The 18,075-nt window shown below is 36.6% G+C and overlaps 1 protein-coding gene and 1 long non-coding RNA gene across 2 annotated transcripts; one reads left to right on the top strand and one right to left on the bottom strand.

The window, feature by feature from the left end:
* Nucleotides 1-675: 675 nt before the first annotated feature.
* On the top strand, nucleotides 676-15,304 carry LOC111803579 (regulatory-associated protein of TOR 1-like). Its single transcript, XM_023688058.1, has 23 exons — nucleotides 676-978; nucleotides 2,445-2,547; nucleotides 3,541-3,623; nucleotides 3,703-3,861; nucleotides 3,934-4,050; nucleotides 4,195-4,337; nucleotides 5,608-5,762; nucleotides 5,837-5,981; nucleotides 6,068-6,146; nucleotides 7,268-7,369; nucleotides 8,090-8,173; nucleotides 8,293-8,403; nucleotides 9,825-10,190; nucleotides 10,289-10,463; nucleotides 11,057-11,680; nucleotides 11,862-12,191; nucleotides 12,292-12,418; nucleotides 12,707-12,831; nucleotides 12,933-13,078; nucleotides 13,211-13,312; nucleotides 13,884-13,969; nucleotides 14,565-14,649; nucleotides 14,743-15,304. The coding sequence occupies exons 1-23, from the start codon at nucleotides 676-678 to the stop codon at nucleotides 15,079-15,081; spliced, it is 4,089 nt and encodes a 1,362-aa protein (XP_023543826.1). The 3' UTR covers nucleotides 15,082-15,304.
* Nucleotides 15,305-16,273: 969 nt separating this feature from the next.
* LOC111803168 lies at nucleotides 16,274-17,554 on the bottom strand. Its single transcript, XR_002816350.1, has 2 exons — nucleotides 17,091-17,554; nucleotides 16,274-16,897 (listed from the first exon to the last, which is right to left on the bottom strand). It is a non-coding gene; the product is annotated as an uncharacterized LOC111803168 (long non-coding RNA).
* Nucleotides 17,555-18,075: the final 521 nt, after the last annotated feature.

Raw genomic sequence — 18,075 nt, 5'->3', positions numbered from 1 at the left:
TTATGGTCATAAGTTACTATATATTAAATATTTAATACATCCTTAAAGAAATTAATCAAGGAGAAAACATTGAACCTACTTCTATTTTATTATATTTTATTATATTTCCATATTTAAAATTATTTTTGTGGGGTAAAAAAAAAAAAAAAAAAAAAAAAAAAAAAAAAAANAAAAAAAAAACAAACTAAGCAGAAAAAGACTCCCTCTTTGTTTCTGTTTCTCTCACTTGAGTTTGACAAAATCGTAATGCAAAAGAGGTGAGTTTTTTTTTTTTTTATTTCCGTTGGTGCCGCCACTGTTTTATGCGCCTCCATCCTCTTCTCTTCTTCACCACCTAGGGTTATCAAAAACCAGAACTACCACAGGCCTCATCTCTGGGTTTCCTAGGGTTTTACGAGCTGGATTCTCTCTCATTTCTCCGCCGAATCCCCACGCGCCGCTGGTTAAGCGGCTTCGTCGATTAGTTTCAGATTCCCGTGTGTTCTCTCTATCTCTCTCTCTCTCTCGCTCTCTTGCTGATTTTCAGCCGATCCAGAAAAGGCGTCTTCAGCAACCTTATGGTTTTCGTTATCCGTTTGGGAGGAGGACGGGGTGTGGTCGTAGTACGATTAGGGCAACGTTGATTGATTGGGCGTTTCCAGATTGGTTTTCGTGTTTCGAGGGTTTTGGATTTGGATGGCATTGGGGGATTTGATGGCCTCTCGGATTTCGCAATCTTCGTTGGCCGTGGTCTCCTCTAATCACGTGGATGACTGTACTTCCAACCACGATGACGATGGGGATTTAGTTTCGCTCAGAAGAGATTCCGATGCTGCGAGTAGTAGTTATGGCAATGCTGCTATCAGTACTGCCACAACCATGGTTTACTTGCCGCAGACTATAGTGTTTTGTGAGCTTCGACACGATGCGTTTGAGGCTTGTCTGCCTGCCGGCCCATCTGATAGCGGATTGGTCTCTAAATGGAGACCTAAAGACCGAGTAAGCCATTTATTGTTTCCGTATCATGAAACATTTTTGCTCTTCCCGTTTTCTGAGCATTTTATTGTCTGTAATGACTGGATGCACGGTCGACCGTTTCCATTTTCTTTATCGGGATGTCACTAGCTTATTATGTTAGAATTCGTGCTCCATTGTTCACTTCTGCTACCTTTCGTAGATACGATTGTTGCGGTCTATAGAGCTATCTAAATTTCTTACGGAAATCCCTATATATCCTTGCACCCAATTACGTGTCAGGGAAAAGGGGATTTATCTAGGTATAATCGGAATATGAGCTTGATCGAGTTATGCACAGTGGGTAGATAATGCATATGGATACGGTTAGTATAACTCACATGAAATGAAGATTATCATCTCTGATACAACACCAATCCTCATAGAAATATAACTTTTTAAAATTTTTAAATTTTTTTTGCTGTGAAGTGGGTTTTTTGTACGAAAATTCCAATATAGTTTTTATTTCATTATTACCACAGAGACTCCAGAATGATCATGATTCTTTTAAGCGCTAGAGTGTCAACTGAATCCTCTATACCTTATTAGTCCAGAATTGAGTCAAATTCTCTTGGAGAACTGAGGTGGAACAGTCCACCACCACCACCACACACGCACACATTCACTTGCCCCACACACATTTTGAGCTTTTGGACAGTGAAGTCTTTGTGAAATGGAGTTTATGCACATGACACGTCCTTACTTCTGCTTCAGGGGTCTGTTAATTCTTATTTTTAACCTTGGTCCAAAACATAAAGCTTTATAACACTGTCTGCAAAGATTTGATTGTTTATTAATAGGATGAAACCAAAATTTGGAAGTTCAATATTTAAAAGCTTGATCAAATTAATTTGGAAGGTAACACATTACTTAATTGCCAGGTAGGCAGTGCTGATTCAACAAAGAAGTATAAAAGAAAAGAGAGCGATACTCTGTTTTACATTTTTGGGATAACCTCTTGAAGAAAGATACGTGGACATAGTTGAATATGTACTAAATGTTTATTAGTATGGTATGGACGTATAGATGGATCTTTTTGGATGTAGTACACAGGAAATATAGATTTTATCTGGATTTATGAACCAGAAGTATCTGACCGGCAACCATGTAGTGGAATTAGATTTTATTGGTGCGTCTTTTTTTCTTGCATCTTTTGATGTATGGAGCAACGTCTTTGAGGTGGCTTTTTTTTTTCTCCACGTTGATGCTGGACAATGTAGGTTTATAGGCTAGTTTCTTTCTGGTCTTTCTGTTCCAGCAATTTAGTTTGAAACCATCATCAACAATTGTAACATCGAAGCGTTTAGCTCTTTAGGAACTTGGAAGTATTGCTCGACTCTTTGCAGTACATGTTTACTAGTTCCTTTATTTTTATTTTCCTTTTTATCCTTTGAAGTACTTGTACAATTATGAAATTATCTAGATATTTTAACTGATACCTTTTTGTGCAGATGAAGACGGGATGTGTAGCTCTAGTATTATGTTTAAACATTAGTGTTGATCCACCTGATGTTATTAAGATATCTCCTTGCGCCCGAATGGAGTGCTGGATAGGTGTGTATTTTACATCATTACTGTTTCTCTTGGACTAGTTCTTCTGTTTGAGTTTCCTGTGATTCTCATATTTTACTTCATTTTAATGATAATTTTGTTTAACCAACCAATTACATATATCTTTCCAGTTGTTATGCTCAGAAGTTCTGTCAAAGACGTGGATCTTACCAATAAATAAGTCCAATCGGGTTATAATGTTTTCCAGGCTCCCAAGGATGTTATAAATGTTCATTAATTGTTTTTGTTGCACATTTTTTCTCTGGAATTTATGAGGTTTATCTTGTATGCATGAAATGTTGAATATGAACACGATGAAGATGCAGAAATATCCTTTTATTGTGACAATAGTATGGTACCAAATATAAATTTGTATTGTTGAAGCTGAATATTGGCGTATATAAACCATACAAACATAGATACATATTTATTTATTTATTCTGTACTCTTATTGCATTACACCATGTAATATTGCATCATATCTTCATATAACTGCAAATTCAATTTCTTTTGTCTATTTGATATTTGTTATATTTTGGTTTTCTCTTAAATTTATTTTCACTGAAGTAGTAAATGTTGATGGCAGTTTTGTTTGAAATCTGCATAATCCAATACTAGAGCTTGTGATGGAGATGGTAAATACTTTGGAGTTTAAAACTAACACTGTTTCCTGAAATCAGACCTTCAGTGGGTGGACCTTGCCTCATTATTAGGCATGGCGTCTCCATGTGCAATTGTCTTCCCCAATTTCAACTCAGCTCTTTTATGTCTCATTTTTACTAACGCTCTTAGGTCTGACTTTGCACCATCTTTCTGACTGCTGTTGATGTGTTAGTTCCATATCAATGCATTTGATTACTTAGAAAGGAGAGGATATAAATTTTTTGTGATGGGAATTGGGATTCACATTTCAGTTCTGGTTCCAGTTAAACTTATGCTCTTTATCATCTTTAAAGTTATCTTTTAGGTCTGTTAAAATGTTTTATCTTGTTGCAGATCCATTTTCTATGGCACCCCAAAAAGCACTTGAATCTATTGGAAAAACATTGAGTGTACAGTATGAGAGGTGGCAACCAAGGGTGAAGACCATTATGCCCAGAACTTTGTATGATTTGTTGTATTTTTGGTCTATATCCTTACTTGATGATGTGTGTGTAGGCTCGCTATAAAGTTCAGCTGGATCCCACTGTAGAAGAGGTAAAAAAGCTCTGTAGTACATGTCGCAAGTATGCAAAAACTGAAAGGGTTCTATTTCATTATAATGGACATGGTGTTCCAAAGCCAACTGCTAGTGGTGAAATATGGCTTTTCAACAAGGTCTGTAATGAATATTATACTCGTCTGTTAATGCCTGTTATTGTCTTATTCTCACAGTTTTTTGTGGTGCAGAGTTATACCCAGTATATCCCCTTACCTATTAGTGATCTGGACTCGTGGTTGAAGACACCTTCCATTTACGTGTTTGACTGTTCTGCTGCTGGGATGATAGTCAATGCCTTCACTGAGGTACTTACTGTCAACTATGTTTTCATTTTTATTTATTTTGTCGGTACTAATATTTCATCATCAGGAGCACTATTTTCAATTTTTTTTATAAGATAAATGATGTTCATACTCTTAATTACATAAGTATCGTTTTTTTTTTTATAGCTTCACGATCCCTCTGGATCAACAAGGGATTGCATTTTGCTTGCAGCATGTGAATCGCATGAAACTCTTCCGCAAAGAGCTGAATTTCCTGCCGATGTTTTTACCTCTTGCCTTACAACACCAATCAAGATGGCCTTGAGATGGTGAACTTATTCTCATTCATTTATCTTGACCAATGCACCTTTATATACACAAGTGTCTTTGAATTTTAGCTGTAGACTGGTTTCTGTCACTTTGTTTATGAAACTCAGAAAAAGTTCTTTATGACTTAATTGTTGAAGATTAGGTTTAAAATTCACAAATTTGAGAATTATTAGGTTCTGATTCAACTACATGACCTATCTCGACCAGTTGGGTGTTCTAGAATCTGATATATTACAATGGAAAATAGCTAAAGATAAAAGGTACATAAGAAGTTTGAGTTCAAATTCAAATGTATAGAAGTTGAAGGATATTAAGGATTGGATGGTTTTTCATCTATGTTTCTATATTCTATTATGTTCGTGCCACCTGAGTTCTGTGAAAAACCGTTTAGTGGCTGAAGTTTTTCATCTTGAAAGCTCTCACTCATTATCACTTGGGTTTTTTTTCATTATTTGTTCGATAGAGAAATAATGGAGATCATGACTCTTTTCTTTTATTGGAGAGGCTGAGTTTAGATTGTGGAGAAGGGAGTTTCGTCTTTGGAGTCTTGGCCATTCTAGTAAATTTTCTTGTAGCTCTTTTTATCATTTCTTGCTGAACCCTTCTCCATGTAGTGAGCTTTTTTCCTTCTCGTTGGAAGGTGAAAATTCCAAAGAAAGGTTAGGTTTTTACTGGACATGCTATCCAAGGAAAAGTTTTTATTCTTGATAGGCTTTTGAGGATGTTGTCCTCCTGGATAGGACCGTTTTGTTGTATCCTTTGTTGGAAAGCGAAGGAAGACATGGATCATATCCGTTGGAGTTGCAAATTTACTCGGGGTTTTTAGAATTACTTTTGTGCTCCGTTTGATGTCCAACTTGCTAGACACAGAGATGACAGAGTGATGATGAGGAGTTCCTCTGTCACTCTCCTTTTTATGATTAAGGGAGGTTTCTTAGGTAAGTTGGAGTTTGTGCTTTATTATTTGGTCTTTGGGGGGAAAGAAACAATAAAACGTTAGAGCTTTGGAGTCGGGTCCTTGGTGTGTTTGGTCCTCATTAGGTTCTATGTTTCTCTTAAAGCGTTGACAAAAAAAATCTTTTTGTAATTATACGTCAGGTCTCGTTGTACTTGATTGAAGTCCCTTGCTATAGTGGGACTTCTTCCTTTTTTTTTTGGGCTTAAACTCTATCCCTCCCCTGCATAAAAAAATTATTTTCTGTTTTTAATCAATTTTCTATATTTTTCTGTTTTCTGAACATTCTCTTATCATGGGATCTTATCCCTTAGGTTTTGCAAACGTTCATTGCTTCGTGAGTCTCTTGATGATTCACTGATAGATAAAATACCTGGCCGGCAAACTGATCGAAAGACACTTCTTGGGGAATTGAATTGGATTTTCACAGCTGTCACTGATACAATTGCCTGGAATGTTCTTCCACATGGTAGCTTTCAGATTTACTTTACCAATGCTGTCCTTTTTCTTTCTTGTCATTGCTTCTATGTTATTTTGGTGCAGATCTATTTCAAAGGTTGTTCAGACAGGATTTGTTAGTTGCCAGTCTATTTAGAAATTTTTTGCTTGCTGAGCGGATTATGCGGTCTGCAAATTGTTCACCAATTTCACATCCAATGTTACCTTCAACCCATCAGCATCATATGTGGTAGAGTTCGAGCAACCTTGATAGTTAGGTCTTTCAGTGTTCAATTGGTTTATTGACTCTATTGTGGATGTGCCTGCTTCTTTCAGGGATGCGTGGGACATGGCTGCCGAGATTTGTCTTTCTCAACTTCCAGCATTGGTTGAAGACCCTAACTTGGAGTTTCAGGTTAGTTTTTCTTGACAGGTGTTTTTATTATATTAACGGTTCCTTGTAACACAAAAATGTTTGTCTTAAAGCAAGAAACCTATTTTTATTTACCCCTGAAAGTTACTCGGTAAGAACTAATTTACAGTAAATTACAAACAAGATCAAGCTCTTCAATGGAACTCACAAAATTCTACCCCAATTTTAGTTAATCATAATGGGAGGGCGTGTAGATGCTAAATTATATACCTATATTGCTACATAGTACAAATTCAAAGGGAAACATAAAATTTTTCTGATTCATACACCTCTCCGATCTTCTTACTTCCTATGGAAATAATGTTTTTTTTTTTTTAAATTTCTTTCTACATGTTCCATAGTATCGATTTGAGAGCAATCATTCTAATCTCCTTATCCAAAGTATCGTTGATAGCAATCATTCTAAGCTCCTTAGATATTACCTTAAAAGGGTGGCCATATAGCAACTAAAGTAAAAAGTAACCCATAAGAGTTGAAAATTTCCCATAGTGAGCTTCCAGTTTTCTTCCAAAAGATGGCCCATTCCAACAAATAATGGGAGCAACGAGAAGGATTCAAGGTCAACTTGGGGCATCTATTCTGTGACTTTTATGTTGTAATTAGTTCACGAAGGCGAGCTGGCCGAATGAAAATTTAATATTTTCCGGGTGCACTTTTGCTTCCAAATTTATTTGCTAAGTTCTTTCTGCTAAGCTTCTCCCAACCTTTGTTTGGTTTTGGGTGAAGGCTCGAGAGTATCACAACGGATGCAAGTTCCATATCCTCATTCCTCTTAGCCTTTCTTAGTCCGCTATGTTTATCTTCTAGCAGCCTTAATATTAAATAAGTCATTAAACCCATCAACTTAAAAGCTACAACCTCATCGACCAAATGTCCCCTCCACTTACTTTCAATCAAGTTTGGACAATCCAATTCACTGAGCTACATTTTTTGAAATAGTTGGGAAATGGACCCAAAATAGGTCCTGTGTTTTCAACGCTGAAGGGATATTATTTAAAACTATTCGTACATGTTTTTAATTCTTTTATTCATTTCAAAATTTTATGGTTAAAAAAATATCTATTAGATATTGAATTAAAAATTTCTTCTGTGTAATGTTCCAGCCAAGTCCATTTTTCACCGAACAGTTGACAGCTTTTGAGGTATGGCTTGATCATGGATCTGAAAATAAGAAACCTCCAGAACAGCTGCCCATTGTCCTTCAGGTACAAAAAGCCCCTCTTTCTCTTTTGGATACTTATCTTTTATTGATTATGATTGTGAATTTTGCTGTACTTTTTTATTATTTGCATGCTTTCTTTTAGTTTCTGAGCTGCCTTTACTTCTGAATGTTAGCATTTTGTCTGGATAGCTGCTGTACATTGTCCTGTTCTCTATTCCATCACTGTAACGCATCTGTCTTTCTCGACCGCATAGTTGGGAGTGGGTTGATGAACAGTGATACAACCTGTCAATGTGAATGGATACTGTCTTGGAGCTTGTATTTGAACAGTGCCTTAAAGTTTCCTTCTCTTGCTCTGATCTTGTTTGCACTTGTACCGAAAATGTTGTCTCACCGTACTTTTCCATGCTTTATTTTGACTGCCTATGTTGAGTACTTGATTTTAGCACAAGAGAGTGATTGCCAAAGTAATGCTTCATGTTTAATGATTCATCCATATCTAAATCTGTTCCTTCTTATGTTAAGCTTTTTCTGCTGTGTTAATGCTGCCATCAATATTGTGTGGAACCAATGCAATGTTTTTCCCTGACCAATTTCTTTTTCATTGTTCACTTGCTTTCCTTAATTAGATCCCCTTTTCAATGTATGCAGTAGCTTTCGATTTCATCTATCTCCATTGAGTAACCTCGTCTTCCATAGAGAGCATTTTTTCTTTCTTTTTAATTGTGTATAATTAATTACAGCAGAGTGACCTTTGTCATAGGTTTTACTCAGCCAAGGACATCGATTCAGGGCGCTGGTTCTTCTTGGTAGATTCCTTGATATGGGGCCTTGGGCTGTTGATCTGGTAGCCTTACTCGAGACTTTGTCTATCATTACTGCGTCATTTGTGTCTTCTCCTTTTTCATACTTCCCCTCTCAGGGGCAATTGTTGTTGGTTGCTAATAGGATAAATTCATTCTCTAGGCCTTGTCCGTTGGAATATTCCCATATGTTCTAAAGCTTCTGCAGACAACAACACCCGAGCTGCGACAAATTCTGGTTTTTATATGGACAAAGATTCTGGCCCTAGATAAGGTATATAATATAGTTAAGTCATTCTTTTGCAACTGTGGCTTGAAAGATGGCTGGCTTTTGATGGGCTAACTAGGATCTCTTTATCATTCAAGGTTGTTTCTTTTATTGCTTTGTCTTGGAGCTCCTTACGGAGTTTTGTAATTGTTCTCTTTTTTGGTGGCATACTGCATGCGTATGTGCAATTCTTGTTGTTTTTTCTTGGGAGGTATATTTGCCATGTGATTTTATATATAATCTTTCTTTACTGATAATATTTTCTTTCTTACTTAAGTAGTGATCAATTGCATATTTTATTACCGATAATATTTTCATATACCACATGCATATATGCAATTGTTGTTTTCTTTCTTGGGAGGGTACCCTAATATTATCTTCCCCTTGTGATTTTGTATATAATCTATGGTTACTAATATTGATTTTGTTTCACTTAAATAGTTTCGGAAACATAAGATACAAAAAAAAATTGGCCTATCAATTATGTCTGTATGTACGTATGCATGCATGCATGTATGTCATAATGCATTTCTTGTGCATATCCATGTTTTTCACTTTCTCTTTCCTGTAATGTTGTGATGGGAGTTTTGTTTCGTGTCAATGGTATCTTTACTTTCTTTTTTATCTTATTAGTTCTCCTGTCTAATGTTTTTGTTTCTGGGTAGAATTACTAATATCTAAATATCCGTTCTTTTTATTTTTTTCTTGTTCTTACTGTAATCACAATGCCAATGTGTCTTGGTTAATGCTGATGTATAGAGTTTCTTTTCTTTTGAAATTGTCTTTGAAGATTCGTTATCAACATCTTAGTTTGTAGACCCATTTGATTGCGGTTTTCTTCATAGTCAAACCCACCCAACCATATCCTCCCTTGTAAAACTTTCAAAGCTACTCATAAATATGTCAAAAGTCCAACACTTGCCTAATTTTCATCATCATAGTTGTTGACAAATACCAAACAGTTAAGCATAAAGATTGGAGTAATAGGAGTTTCAAAACATTTATGACTAAAGTTATTTATGGAATAGTCATTATGGTTTCAAAGATCACAATCAACAGGGGTACTTTTGAAACAACAACATACGACATGGCTCTTTTGAAGTTCAAGTCTTTTTAGAGGGCATATATGGTAGTTCTTGATATAAGTATACGTTGTTCAGGTTGTTGATTTTTAGTTTCTTAATACTCTTAGCCTTGATCTTTCTTTGAAGCTTATGTAAGTATTGCTTTTCTGACTATCTCTGTTATTTAGTGAGAAGTTGGTCTATTGGTGACTTTTAGCTGTTACTTCATTCAGAAAGTTCTTTCATGCTGTTTTCTCCCCTCGAATCTCTCTCTAGATTTTCTTTTTTTTAATTGTTCTCCACCTTTCTTGTGGGCAAATGTTTTACCTTTGTGTGGTAACTATGACTCTTCTGGAATGGCAGTCTTGCCAGGTTGATTTAGTAAAGGATGGTGGCCATACGTATTTCATCCGCTTTCTTGATAGCTTGGAAGCTTACCCAGAACAGCGTGCAATGGCTGCTTTTGTTTTAGCTGTAATTGTTGATGGACACAGGCGAGGCCAGGAAGCATGCATCGAAGCTAATTTAGAAGCTAATTTAATCCACGTCTGTTTGAAGCATCTTCGGAGTTCAACACCAAATGATGGACAAACTGAGCCGCTATTTCTTCAATGGCTTTGTCTTTGTCTTGGAAAACTGTGGGAAGACTATATAGATGCTCAAATCATAGGATTACAGGCTGATGCCCCTGCTGTCTTTAATTCTTTATTAACCGAGCCCCAACCAGAGGTTCATAATTTACCTTCTTCACTCTATGCATAATCTTGGATGTGTAATATGTACACTTCGGCTATAAGTGTATATCTCAATGTAGATTTCCGTTTCAGGTTAGGGCTTCAGCAGTTTTTGCACTTGGTACTCTACTTGATGTAGGGAGTGACTCGTCTAGAGATGGTGTTGTTGATGATGATGAAAAGTCTAGGGCTGAAACCAGTATTGTTGGAAGTCTCTTGAGTGTTGTTTCAGATGGAAGCCCACTTGTTAGGGCTGAGGTTGCTGTTGGTATGAGTTAATTCCCCTTATTTTCTGCGTATACTTTTGCTGCCTCTGGGTGGTTAATTGGAATTCTATTGCTAGTGCTGTTCGCATGAGAATTAGGTTGAAAATTTTGGAAGACACTGATTTTTTTCCCTTCTGTTTTGTAAATGTATCATGAATGAATTTTATTTCTTATTTAAAATTAAGAGAATTGGGTTGAACCAATTGTAGGAATCAGCCACTACCCGTTATAGATTTTTGTACCTTTGTAGTTTGCACTTGTTGAATGATTGGTGTGTAATATATATATATATATATATATATATATATATATCTTTCTTTTTCTTTTGGTGCGAGTCAGATACGATTAGTTTAGCTTATTTATGATATAGATTACAAACTGACTTTGATGCTTACATCTTTACTGTATGTATTTAGTGGGCATATATTGTATGCTCTAACCTATGGGTTTCTGGTTTGAACTTTAATTGAGAATGTATACTGTATTAGAGTACACACACTGCAACGTCCAAATTGTGGGATTAAGGCTGCGTCTCTTTGTTTTATTCTTTCACCATAGGTTTTCTTTCTCCTGATTAAATGTTATGTTTTTATAGCGCTTGCTCGCTTTGCTTTTGGCCACAACAAGCACCTTAAGTCCATTGCTGCAGCATATTGGAAGCCCCATTGTAATTCTTTATTAAGTTCTCTACCCTCTTTGGCTCATATAAGAAGTTCGGGCACTACCTATACCAATTCAAATCAGCACATGCCTCATGCAAGCATTGTTTCCTCTCAAATTGGTCCATTGTTGAGATTTGGAAATGAGAACTCCACTTTAGTTAGAGAAGGAAGGGTTTCCACCAGTAGTCCTCTTGCTAACACCGGAATGATGCATGGATCACCACTTTCAGATGATTCATCACAGCATTCAGATTCAGGAGTTTTACATGAAGATACAGTGAGCAATGGAGCCGTTAATCATTCGAGGCCCAAACCTCTAAATAATGCATTGTATTCACAATGTGTTTTGACTATGTGTACTTTAGCCAATGACCCATCTCCTCGCATTGCGAGCCTTGGTAGGCGGGTGTTGTCTATTATTGGTATTGAACAAGTGGTAACAAAACCTGTAAAGCCCAGTAGTAGCAGTATCAAACCTACTGATGGGACAGCAGCATCTCAGCCACCTAGTTTTGCTGGACTAGCTCGTTCATCTTCATGGTTTGATATGAATGGAGGTATGTTTATTATTTTTGGTTGTGCATTATTACCATTGCAGTGCAATTTTCAGAAACTCTGTCATCAGTGCTTTGATTACTTTGAATGTTCATTATTTCTCCTGTGTTGCTGCTCTCTCTCTACTGAGCTTAGTGCATGGTGCTTATATCGTAACTTTGTCTCCATTTTCTTCTATGTCAGGTCATTTGCCTTTAACTTTCCGAACTCCTCCAGTCAGCCCTCCCAGACCAAGTTACTTGACGGGCATGCGAAGAGTTTGCTCGTTAGAGTTCCGGCCTCAGCTAATGAATTCTCCTGATTCGGGGTTAGCAGATCCATTATGGGGCTCAGGCGGAACTTCAGGAACATCTGAACGCAGTTTTCTTCCACAATCAACAATCTATAACTGGAGCTGTGGGCATTTCTCAAAGCCTCTTCTCACTCCTGCTGATAATGGAGAAGAAATATTTACTAGAAGAGAGGAGAGGGAGAAATTTGTCCTTGAACGCATTGCCAAATGCCAACATTCTCGTAAACCTCTTCAATTTTATTTTTATTCATGATATTTAGTCTTCTCATCATTGAATTTGATAGATCTCTATTTTGTCTTCGCTATCCTTTTTTTCATCAGCTGTTAGTAAGCTGAACGATAATCCAATTGCTAGCTGGGATACAAAGTTCGAAATGGGTACAAAAACATTATTGCTGCAACCATTCTCTCCCATCGTTGTTGCTGCTGATGAGAATGAACGAATTAGGTATGGGTGCTTTCTTGTATTCATTTCTTGCTGTATATTTCCAGTAGATTGTGTTGCGACTCATGGGAAATTTCCAAGTCTGTTGTTGTAAAACCTTTAGTGTCTAGCTCTAGCATCCGTCTGTTGTTACGATTATGTTTTTGGAGACTATTGTTGATTTGGAAGTTAGTTTTGGTCACACTACTGTGCACATATTGAAACAAGTATGGTTCATTTGTTGTTCAAAGCTTTCCCCTAACCTTGTTCCATTGGTTATTACCCTGTAACTTTCTTGGCTTGTCTCTCCAGGGTCTGGAATTATGAAGAACCTGCTCTTCTCAACAGTTTTGATAACCATGATTTTCCTGACAAAGGAATTTCGAAACTCTGTCTTGTGAATGAGCTTGATGACAGCTTGCTTTTGGCTGCATCATGTAAGTTTTCTTCTTACTGTATTTTTTTCTATTAATTTTTGTGGTGTTCGTGTTCATTTAACACTCATTAGTGTGCCTTCAATTTTTCCCTTATCCTTTAGGTGATGGAAGTATTCGTATTTGGAAAGATTACACTGTGAAGGGCAAACAGAAGCTTGTAACTGCATTCTCTGCAATCCAGGGGCACAAACCTGGGGTTCGTAGTATAAATGCTGTTGTGGACTGGCAACAACAGTCTGGATATCTGGTATGTATTTAGTCTGGTTATATCCTCCCCCTCTTCCCTGAAAACTCAGAGAAGCGAGAAGAGAAGAAAATATTTATTGTTTCTTGCTTGTATAATACTGAAGGTCTTTGTCTTTTGTTACGTGATTTGCAGTATGCTTCTGGTGAGGTATCGTCTATTATGCTTTGGGACCTAGATAAGGAGCAGCTTGTTAAATCTATTCCTTCATCATCAGATTGCAGCATCTCAGCATTGGTGAGTTTCACCTCTTCCCAATAATATAGGAAGTAGCAGGTTACTCCTATTTTGAGTCAGCTGCTTATAAACATAGTTTATCATCCTATTTCTTCTGCACCACTTTGTGATTGATTGGGCCAACTTGAGTATAACTCAACAAGTTAAACCAATATCATCGATCAAGAGGTTTGAAGCCCCAATCCCATATGTTTTAGAAATAGATTGGGAATTCTTTTGAGAGTTGTTGCCAGTCTCAAAAGAATTCCCAATTGTATGGATTTTTTGCGTTTATTCTAGTATCCTAATAATGTTATCAGAGGCAAGTTGAGGTGCCCATCTGAAAAATGATTGGAGCAAGTGTTAGATATTGTTGCCTTTACCTTATTAATGCGAACACAAAACATTTAAAAAATAAAATAAATTCAGTTTTTTTCTGGGTGATTTTCTCCGCCTCTTGATATATTTTGCTTTAGGTTTTGAGATTGTTAGTTCTAGTTTTGAATTCTTAGTCCCATGAACTAACAATTGGTAGAATGAGATGGCCTATATATAGATATATATATATTTAAAGAACTCTTTGTCTTCGCAGTCTGCTTCTCAAGTTCATGGGGGTCAGCTTGCAGCTGGTTTCTTAGATGGTTCTGTTAAGCTTTATGATGTTCGCACTTCTGAAACGTAAGCATATGCATATTTTTTCTTGATGCCTTTGTTTGAATAAAGCCAATGTTGGTTAAGCTTCTCATGATCTGCTTGCAGCCTAATTTCCTCCAACAATACATGAAACATTATTTAGTGTTGTGCTTTAGGGGTCAAATAAAGAACTCAGTGGGCTTTGTGATTTTCTACCATCCACTGAGCAACGGGAATACAAATTATAAGAAAGCTCATGAAATAAATAGATGTTCGAAACAAATTGAATGATTCGTTATTCTAAATGTAGTGAACCTAATTTTCCTTATCGTTTATGTTTATGATGTTTCACTGAATATGCTGTGAAGTTGTCACAATAAGATCTGTACTTGTGAAATCGTTACATTGAACCCCGAACCCAGCGTTGTGTATTATTTTGTAAGTCCAAGGGAGCACCCTTTCTTTAAGCTGCCTTCATTTTCTCTCGTATCTCTTTATTGTTTCATCGTGAAGTTTCTGTCAGAAACCCAAGAAATATACTTAGAATGTTCCTGAAATTTTTATTTTCTCGTTTTATATTTAATGCATATTTGCCTTTGTTCATGCCTTCTACAACCTTTTTTTTTTCCTCGATTCGTAGGCCTGTCTGCACAATGCGCCCACATGTTCAAAAAGTAGAAAAAGTTGTCGGGATTGGCTTTCAACCTGGGCTTGATTCGTCAAAGGTGATAAATTTTCTTGGCTGTTGCTACTACAATATCAGTATCCTATCGATGAAGTGTATTTGTTAATGCTTCTTACCATGTACTCTACTCCAGATTGTCAGTGCGTCTCAGGCTGGTGATATTCAGTTTCTGGATATCAGAAATCTCAGAGATAGATATCTAACCATCGATGCCCACAGAGGTTCACTTACAGCATTAGCCGTTCATAGACATGCTCCTATCTTAGCTAGTGGCTCAGCTAAACAGCTAATTAAGGTTTTCAGCCTAGATGGCGATCAACTGGGCACCATTAGATACCACCCTACCTTCATGCCCCAGAAGATTGGCTCTGTAAGCTGCCTCACCTTTCACCCATACGAGGGCCTGCTTGCTGCCGGAGCTGTAGATGCTTGTGTATCTATTTATGCAGATGACAACTCTCGAGGAAGATGAGATTGATTTCCCTGAGTTCCTGGTTGGACATCGAAGTTGCGTGTGCGCATCGATTTTATAACGAGTTGTCTGTGCAGTGCTCATATTGATTATTATCGCCAAGTGCGATTCGATGATATGCTGAGCTGCCCTATTCTTTGCGTCGAAACCTCCCTTCGTCATCAACAGTGTAAGCTATAAATTTATTGGCCTCTGGTGTACAGGGTTCACAGCTGATCAGGAAGAAAAAAAAATCCGTCATATTTATTGGGGCTTTGGCAAATAAATCTGTTGTATAGTTTAGGTTGCTGTAAATATTTCCATTGTTCATCCTCTCTTCTTGTGTGTTCATCGTTCAATTTGTAAAAGGCTATCAACATTTTTTTTTTTTTTTTTTTTTTTTTTTTTTTTTTTTTTTNCGTTCGTCATCTAAGCCAGTGTATATGGGCGTGTTTGGTTCTCCTGAAATTCTGGAGATTCGATGCGCCCATATCCTATCAGTGTTGAATTTTATTGGTTTTACTTTTCCCCCCCACATTAACCATTATGTAACTTGTAATTATGTCGCATAGTTTGACCTGATTTTCTTGTTCATTTTGTGAATATATAATGCTTGATTTTATGTCATTTTCCCTGTGAGTTTCATCAACAAATTCAATGCTCGTGTATTGAAAATACCAATTCAAGGTGTGAGGGCCATCCATTTCATTACGAATAAGCAATAATATTTCTGATTGGAGAATTTGTCAAGTCATGCTCAATGTCATCCCAAAGTTTAAGCTTGATGACTTAAGATCTATAAGCATGAGCTTTTTTTTTTTTTTTTTTTTTTTTTTTTTTTTTTTTTTTTTTTTTTTTTTTTTTTTTNTTTTTTTTTTTTAATTCTGGATGAATTTTCGACTTCTTAGGAGAGAAAAACAAGTCTTTGCAGTGGCTTGTATCACTTTTATACGAGACATGAATTTAGATGATCTATTGAAGAAAATGTTTATGTGAAGTTATTGGCTCGGACCCAATTGGCATGACACAATTTGAAAAAGTATGATGAATGCATTTGTTCGACACGAGGTAAATAAGGTCGACTCTATCATAACCACAAGAGATACGAAAGATTAATAGGATTTGCCAAAGTTATTGAAGATCGAAAGATTAATACGAAAGATTTCATAACCACACGAGGTATTGAAGATCGCCCAAGTTATACTATCTCAACTAATTAGGTAAAGACATGTTTATTCATTGTGATATTGTTAATTCATTCCTAGTTAATACAACCAACTATGTCAAATATGTCTCTATTTCTACCTTTGCATAGCTTAAACTTTTTAAATAGGACATGAACAGACAAAGTTCAAGATAAAACATCTTTCTAGTCTCCTTTGTGCGCGATAGCTTAGAATGATCATCTTATCGATTCAGATTTGAAGGCAAAAAGGAGATTCTGACGTTGAGACAAAGCTATTTCCTATTAACTCCGTTAAAAAACTTCACTTATAAATCATTGAAGTGATCTTTTTCAAGTGAGTACCTTGGGTAGATTCACGTTCTTGTGGTTGATTTTCCCTTTTTCTTTCTCCCCTCAACTTGGCTCAGCTACCACTTCAATTCAAAGACAAAGAAACTTCACAAATCTATAGACAAATAGAATTCGACTTTTTATCATTTCAAGTCGGTGCAAATTCATTTTGATTAACAAGTTCCCAAACGAGAGTTGAGCCTCGATATCCTAAAAAAAAAAAAAAAAAACAGGACAAGGAAACTAGAATCGACATAGAGATGATGTTGGAACTTCAATTTCAGCTGCCTTTTTGAACCCACATTGCACATTTGTAGCTCTCTACAAAACAAAACCATCAAACCATGGCATAAATTCGCCCAATTGTCAAAAATAGTGTCTCAAATATGGCTTATATTTACAATCTATACATGAGTATGCTTAAAAACCCAAAGGGTTCATCTTGTTTACCTAGAACTTTCAGAGATTCAATGATTAAAACAAAAAAAAAAAAAAAAAAAAAAAAAAANGTGACCTGAAAACAATGAAGAAGCAGAAGCAGCAGAGGGTTGATTAATTAAGGCGCAGTGGTCACGATGGCGAAGAGGGGCACATGAAGAACTAACTCAAAAACCCCAACAGATCTGAATTGAACCGAATTGAGTTAGCACAGCACGTGCCCTGCTTCTCCATCTTGCTCTTCATGCACCTTCTCTCTCTCTCTCTCTCTCTCTCTCTCTCTCTCTCTCTCTCTCTCTCACATTTCATCTCTTCTTTCCTTCCTCCTTTATAACAAAATTGGGTGTCTCTACCTCCCCTTTATACTAACAACACTCCGACTCGGTGTGTTTATTTCTAACCTTAAATTATCCGACCTACCCATTACAATTTTTGTGAGATCCCACGTCGATTTGAGAGAGGAACTAGTGCTAGTGAAGATGTTGGGTCTCGGAGGAGTTAGATTGTGAGATCTCATCTCGGTTGGAGAGATGTACGAAGCATTGACACGTTTTAAAAATATTGAGGAAAAGCCCGAAAGGGAAAACCGAGGACAATATCTGCTACTAGTGGGTTTTGACTATTATAATTTTGGATGGAAATTAGGATTTGGAACAAGTGTGACTATGACTTAGAACAGTGGTCCTGTAACAACTCAAGCCAAAGCTCACCACTAGCCGATATTGTCCGCTTTAGCTCGTTATATATCGTCGTCAGCCTTACGGTTTTAAAACGTGTCTATTAGGAAGAGATTTTCATACCCTTATAAGGAATGTTACATTCCTCCCTCCAACCGATATGGGATCTCACACGTTCATATCCTAGTTTTGATTTTCACACCCTTATAAGAAATGTGTCATTAAGCCTAAATTTTGTCATTTTTGTCGTAATTTTTTCAAACCAATCATTAAAGTAAAAAACCCATTAAAATTTTGGATGAAAATAAGGATTTAGAACAAGTGTGACGATCACCTGCAACAATAGTTTATATCCTAACTTTCGTTCAAGGTTACCATCACACT

The sequence above is a fragment of the Cucurbita pepo genome, chromosome LG10 (genome assembly GCF_002806865.2).
Source record: "Cucurbita pepo subsp. pepo cultivar mu-cu-16 chromosome LG10, ASM280686v2, whole genome shotgun sequence".
Taxonomy (NCBI): Eukaryota; Viridiplantae; Streptophyta; class Magnoliopsida; order Cucurbitales; family Cucurbitaceae; genus Cucurbita; species Cucurbita pepo.
This window is presented reverse-complemented; position numbering and strand designations above follow the sequence as displayed.